The sequence below is a fragment of the Lycium ferocissimum genome, chromosome 2 (assembly GCF_029784015.1).
Source record: "Lycium ferocissimum isolate CSIRO_LF1 chromosome 2, AGI_CSIRO_Lferr_CH_V1, whole genome shotgun sequence".
Taxonomy (NCBI): Eukaryota; Viridiplantae; Streptophyta; class Magnoliopsida; order Solanales; family Solanaceae; genus Lycium; species Lycium ferocissimum.
Window position 1 is genome coordinate 66,241,547 of NC_081343.1, and position 6,062 is coordinate 66,247,608.

At 36.9% G+C, this 6,062-nt stretch overlaps 1 protein-coding gene across 1 annotated transcript; it reads right to left on the reverse strand.

The window, feature by feature from the left end:
• Positions 1-483: 483 nt before the first annotated feature.
• LOC132046906 (probable disease resistance protein At5g66900) lies at positions 484-5,691 on the reverse strand. The gene is made up of 5 exons (XM_059437729.1): positions 4,725-5,691; positions 3,286-3,677; positions 2,422-2,807; positions 1,945-2,156; positions 484-1,854 (listed from the first exon to the last, which is right to left on the reverse strand). Exons 1-5 carry the CDS (start codon positions 5,458-5,460, stop codon positions 1,013-1,015), a joined length of 2,568 nt encoding a protein of 855 aa, XP_059293712.1. The 5' UTR covers positions 5,461-5,691; the 3' UTR covers positions 484-1,012.
• Between the last annotated feature and the right edge of the window lie 371 nt (positions 5,692-6,062).

Below are 6,062 nucleotides of genomic sequence, written 5' to 3' on the forward strand. Positions count from 1 at the left end.
TTTGCAAAGCCAAAAATATTTCCCACTTAGTTACGATGTTATTTTGCCATTTCATTTGGCGAGATACCCTAATATATGCATATTGTCTCTAATTTCTTCGAAATAGGGGTCTAGATCACCTTTTGATATAAGTTCTTGAATTGACTCTATTAGTAACGTAATTAGTCTTAATCAACTAATTTCGAATACTAAGATCAATTACGGTTCTTATCACTTAATCTTAAAATTTGGGGATTTTATTCTCGAATTTCACATATTTTTAAATTTTGTCTTTAATCTTCATATTTTCGCTCCGCATTACTTTCTTGTTTTATTCAAATAACCCGATTCTTATCACATATACATATTATATACACTCAAAACAAAACACACACTCTTAATTCAACCAAACATATAAGTTTAAAAAAGAGGAAAAATCATTAGCACTAAATAGGAATTACTGCTAATCCATTGGACTAGCTGTGGACCTACTACTAATCTTCCTTTTGACAAAGAAGCATCTATATTATTATGGATTGCTTTACATGCATAAAAAGGAATACATCAGGGTCAGGGTCCAAAGCCCTATCCAAATTTAAGGATGTAAATGGATGACCGTTCCATAAATCAATACACTATGTTCTTTATGAGCCTACTAAAGTTCAAACTTACATTAATCTACTGCACTAGCTTTTCTGCATTCCAACTCTAACGACAGCTCCTAATAAGATGTCAATTCCTTGACAGTTGTATGAAACTTATTAAGTGAAATGATCAATCTTGAGCTGCATCTTTTCACTGAAAATATTATTGGATAAAGTCCTTATGTGTTGGAATATTGAGAACACATTCAACTGTTAATAGCCTTCACACATGGCTACCAGTTCAGCTCATTTTGTTCTACTCCAAAGTCGCCTCAAGAAACTTACCTTGATTGTTGCTGTTGATCAAGTTATTCCAGTGTTTGCTTTGCTCTATCCATCCATATTCAAGTTCCACCAATGCAAGTGCTCCAACAGCATCTTACTTGAAATCAGATAAATAATGATTTATGCAGCAAATTCAAATTGATATCTTCCTTTATCACAGTGATTCTCAGATTCCTCAGATATTCCTTAAAATATTCCCATAAAGAGGCTGTTTCTTCATCACATACAACATCTTCCAACTGCACTAGTTTCAGCACAGAATTGGGAAGCTCAGTAAACCCCAGGCGACTTCCCATGCAGACGGTCCGTAAAGAACAGAGTTGATCCATTTCCATTGGCAAGCAGTCCATATCCACACAATCATATACATCAAGAAATCCCAATCTATTAAGTTTTACAATTGATTTTGGCAACTCAGCCAATTTTGTGCAAGAATGAAGCCTTAGTACTTCCAAATTTGTCAACCTCCCAAGCTCTTCGGGAAGGGCAACCAGTTCGGGACAATAACAGATGCTGAGCCTTTTAAGATCAACAAGATCACATATTTCAGCCGGTACTTCTACTAAGTCGTTGCAGTACTCGATATTCATCTCCACGAGTTTTGGCCACATGTAAGGCATGTTGGCAGCAGAGTTTTCAAATGCCTCCCCGATTTCACACATGATCAGGGAGATTTTGAGCAAATTTGGTAGCTGCAAATTGGATGTGAAAATCAATGTAACAGAAATGCGTTCCAGGTTGATTCTCTTAAGATTGAGCAGAGAACAAAGCTGAAAGTTATTCAATTTGGCTGGGAAGAAACCATTATTTGTCATAATCAGAGTCTTCAATTGGCTCATTTGTACTACAAAAGGGGGTAAGTTGTATGTACTTGTTTCAAAGTTCAATACAAGTACTTCAACTTTAGGACATTGCACGTCATACCACTCAGAAGAGAAATCTTTATCTGAAATTCCAATAGCAGAGATAAGATGAAGCAAATTTGCAGAAGACATTTCTAATTTTGACCAAAAAGGAGAAAGGATGGATAACAAACCTGTGATTATAGACAAAACCTCCGCTTCAAGCGGCTGATGTCTTTGTTCAAACCACCACGTAGGAAAGTCATTCCCCTTGATGTTGATATATATTCTCATTCTCTCTTCTACCGGCTTCTCATCACACTGGTGGATGACCAGTTCTCTCAGCATATCATGCTGCTGTATGTAATGTAAATTCTGTAAGCCAACAACTGCTGGTGCATCCTTTCTGTGAATCAGCATGAACTAAACAATCAGATATTGGATAAAGAATCTTTTCAATGAATCAGCTAACTGGATAAGTTCAACAATGGGATACACCATAGACCAAAAAGGTGGAACCAGGATAAAATGAAGCGAGCCACTGGAATGTTCTACTGACCTAAATCTATGAGTTCTAAATTAGTTCCAAACAGATAAATATTCATGTAGTGGTTCCATGCAAGAAGTAGCAAAGACAGTACTGTTTCAAGACAAATTGAAGCAAGTTATACCTTGCAAGGGCGAGATTAACCAGGTTTTGTGAAGACAGTTCAAAGAAGATGGTCATTGCATTCATGCCATCTTCATCTAGATTGTATCGTTCCACCCACATATCCAAAAGAGCAGCAGGATGAATTCTTTGATCTTCAGGAAATGATCCTAAATCCAGGTAGCAGTCTCTTAATGTAGTTGTTTCTCTGCTGCTGTAAAGAACTTTTTCATCCAAGGCATCGATGCTGGCTTGCAAAGAACGAAGCAGATCATTCTCAGTAGGGAAGAGAATTTGTCTTTTAGACTGCATCATTACTCTGTTAAACCATATCACCTCAGGCTGGCCACACAATGAACGGCCTACAACTCGTAGAGCCAGTGGAAAACCGCCGCAACTTCTCACAACCTGCCATTCCATGCCATCATTTAGATCCACAAAGCAGAGAACTTTATATCATAAATGAATTTGGGGGAGGTCTTATTTAGAAATCAGACCTGTATTATTTAGCAAAGATATTGTTGGATTTTTAAAAGATGGTGGAGGAGCAAGTAGATTAAAAATGGTTGAGATTGTCTCTAAACTTGTATTAAGCATAGAAGGCTTTAAATAGCCAACTTCAAAACAGAAAATCTGCAGAATAAAGTTCCAAAACCTAAATTATCTCAACTAAACTGATCTAACTAAATATAAATTTAAACAAGACTCCTCCTATGCTAAACTACTTATTATTCTAGTAAATCAGCAGCAACAGAAGTAAATTTCAACAGATGCATTTTCACTCTTTTTTCTTTCAAGCACATGCACAATAGCGTATACATTTCACATGAATTCATAACCAAATAATTACTCAAAAAGATCTTTGTAAACGAAGATAGTCTTTTACCTTATGAACAAGATCAAGTCGCACATTAGGGATGCTATCTTTAAAAGCTGAAGTGCAGAAGAGAGCCTTGGCATCCTTCTCGCTCAAAAGATTTAATTTATATGTATAAAATTTTGGGAACACAAATCTCGAAGTGACCAGAATCTTAAATCCACGTATCTGAAATACAAAATTCTCGATGTCGAAATCTGATTCAAACCAAACATCATCCAGCACCAGCAATACAGGTTGAGATGCAATTCGTCTAAGGAGGTTATTGAGTTGGCAGATTGCGTCTTGCTCAGTAGAAAACTCTGGCACCTTGCAATCTTTCTTCTCGAAAATTTCCCCAACAATGCGTTTGATATTTGGTGTTTTGGTAACAGTGACAAAAAAGATGCTCTTGTATTTGTCTGTTAAGAGAATTAGATCAAATATGCTGAAAGTTCAGCAAGAAGCTTAATATAACATACGAACATGATGCAACATTACATGTCAACTAGTCTTGCCATATTTTCAGAGTAATCTGTATAGGCAATAAGTGGATTTACAAAAAAGAAGAAGCTATATTTCTTCTTTTATGGGATCAGAGACGAGCTAGTCTTTAGGTACAAGGGGCTTTCTTCCATGCTGTCAGAAGGATATTGTGAAACCAAAGGAAAAGGTAAAGCTATAAACTGCGTATATACAATAAATCACAACCCAGAACACAAATTTCTCTTTTCTTTATTCTTTGCCTAACAAGAAAACATAGCATTATGTTCATGTGAAGTATTCAAGTGGTTCCTATGTAATCATAAAACAAAAACGCATAGATGAGAATTCAACCGATAAACGGACAGAGTAAGAATCGATTTAAGTCATAGAGAAATTGATCCAGGTAGTCTTTTGAGTTCATGCAATTCGAGGAAAAAGGGTGTGTTTAGTATGGAGGAAAATATTTTCCCATGATTGGTTGCTCAAAATGTGTTGAAAAACCTTTTCTCTAGGAAAACAAGTTCCTTAAAAATAAGGAAAATGGAGTAGCGAAAACAAGTTTCATAAGTGACTATCCAAGTTCATTGTCCCCTCGCCATCCGGCCAGCGCCCCCAACCCCTACCCCTTGACCATCCCACCCCCAAACCCCCACCCCCATAGTGTTTTGCTAGATTACATATAAATATTTTTGGCATAATATTTTTTCTTACTCACCAACCACTAGAAAATAAGTAAGAAACCCACTTGTTTCCAAGAAAAGATTTTCCATGGAAACCATTTTCCTTCATACCAAACACACCCAAAGTGGAGAATTAGCTTTTTGAACTTACAAGGGAATGCAAGTAGTTTCTTCTAAAATAGATCATGGACCTATTTTAAGAAAGCCAATTTCAATTACATCTTATAAACTAGGGAAGGACTAATTTAGCAGTATTAATAGTATCAGACACAATTTACATGACAAACAATAAACATGAAATACCTTTGATATCATCCTGTTGACAAAACATAGCTGCCAAAGTAGTCTTTCCACATCCAGCAGGAGCAGAAAGAACAACCACCTTATTTTTCTCATCAAGCAGCTTCAATTTCAATTCTTGAATTGGCACTTCAAATCCAACCACAGAATCAGGAACTTGGGGCACATCAGCCCATCCTGAAAACCCATTCCCATTTGAGCTGCCAAAACTAGAACCACCACCACTCATCCACCCTGAAGACCCACTAGAATTTGTAAACCCAATACTACTACTACCCGATCCCATCAACGACATATTTCTCATCATCGAGTGAACCTCGTCCAATTTCTTACCATGTTTTTTACACTCAACCAGAATCATTTTAGTATCTCTACACACCTGAATTAACCCGTGCATCTGGCAGAACTTAACCAGTGAACTTTCCAACTTGGTCAGATCCTTGGAGTACTTCCACTTCTTCAGCGCATCGTAGCATTTAGTCTTGGAACACTTGCGAACTAGCTCTTCACCTTTCATCAGGCGCTTCCTAAACATCTCTACTTCTTCGTCTCGGCCATCTAGAGCTTTGCTTAGCCTCTCAATATCAGCGAAAACTGGTCCGATGTCTATTAATGTCTGCTTTAAGCTGAGGAATTTGGAACGGAAAGTGGCGATGTTTATACCAACATCAAAAACTGCTTTGTATAGTATGTCAAAGACTGGACCCAAAGCAGCACCTCCAAAGAGACTTGCGGCCATTGAGAAGTATACTGTGAAATAGCCTAATTTGGGGCAAGTGTTGGTGAAGTATAGTAGAGAGTCGTCTTGTAGAGGTTAAGCATTGATTTTTTGTGGTGCTGAGAAAGATCCTTTTCCTTTGTAAAAGAGATTGCAATGGTCGGAAGCTTCGACTTTTGTCCTTTAACTGTTGACTTTGGTGGCGATGCAAAGTTACCGAGTCAAGAATTTGTTCTTTTTCTATCTCCACTTGGCTGTTGCTTGGAAGCAACTTGTAGTTAATACTCCAACAATAACAACAACAACATACCCAGTGTAATTCACTAGGAATATAGAATGTACATAGATCTCTGCTTTTAAAATACCCTTGGCTTAAGATAAAGCATGATAAAAAAATGAGATGAGACAATCAATTCAAAGCAGTATGAAAATAGAACGAAAGTGAATGATAAAGCCAATTAATACTCCCTCTATTCAATTTTATAAGGTGTCATTTTGATTGATATAAAAATCAAAAAAGGGTCAATAATACCCTTAAATTTTCAAACATTATTTATTCGAACCCTTCGTTATACTTTTCGCCCAATTATGTCACTACCGTTATAGTATGGCTTTGAGTTGCT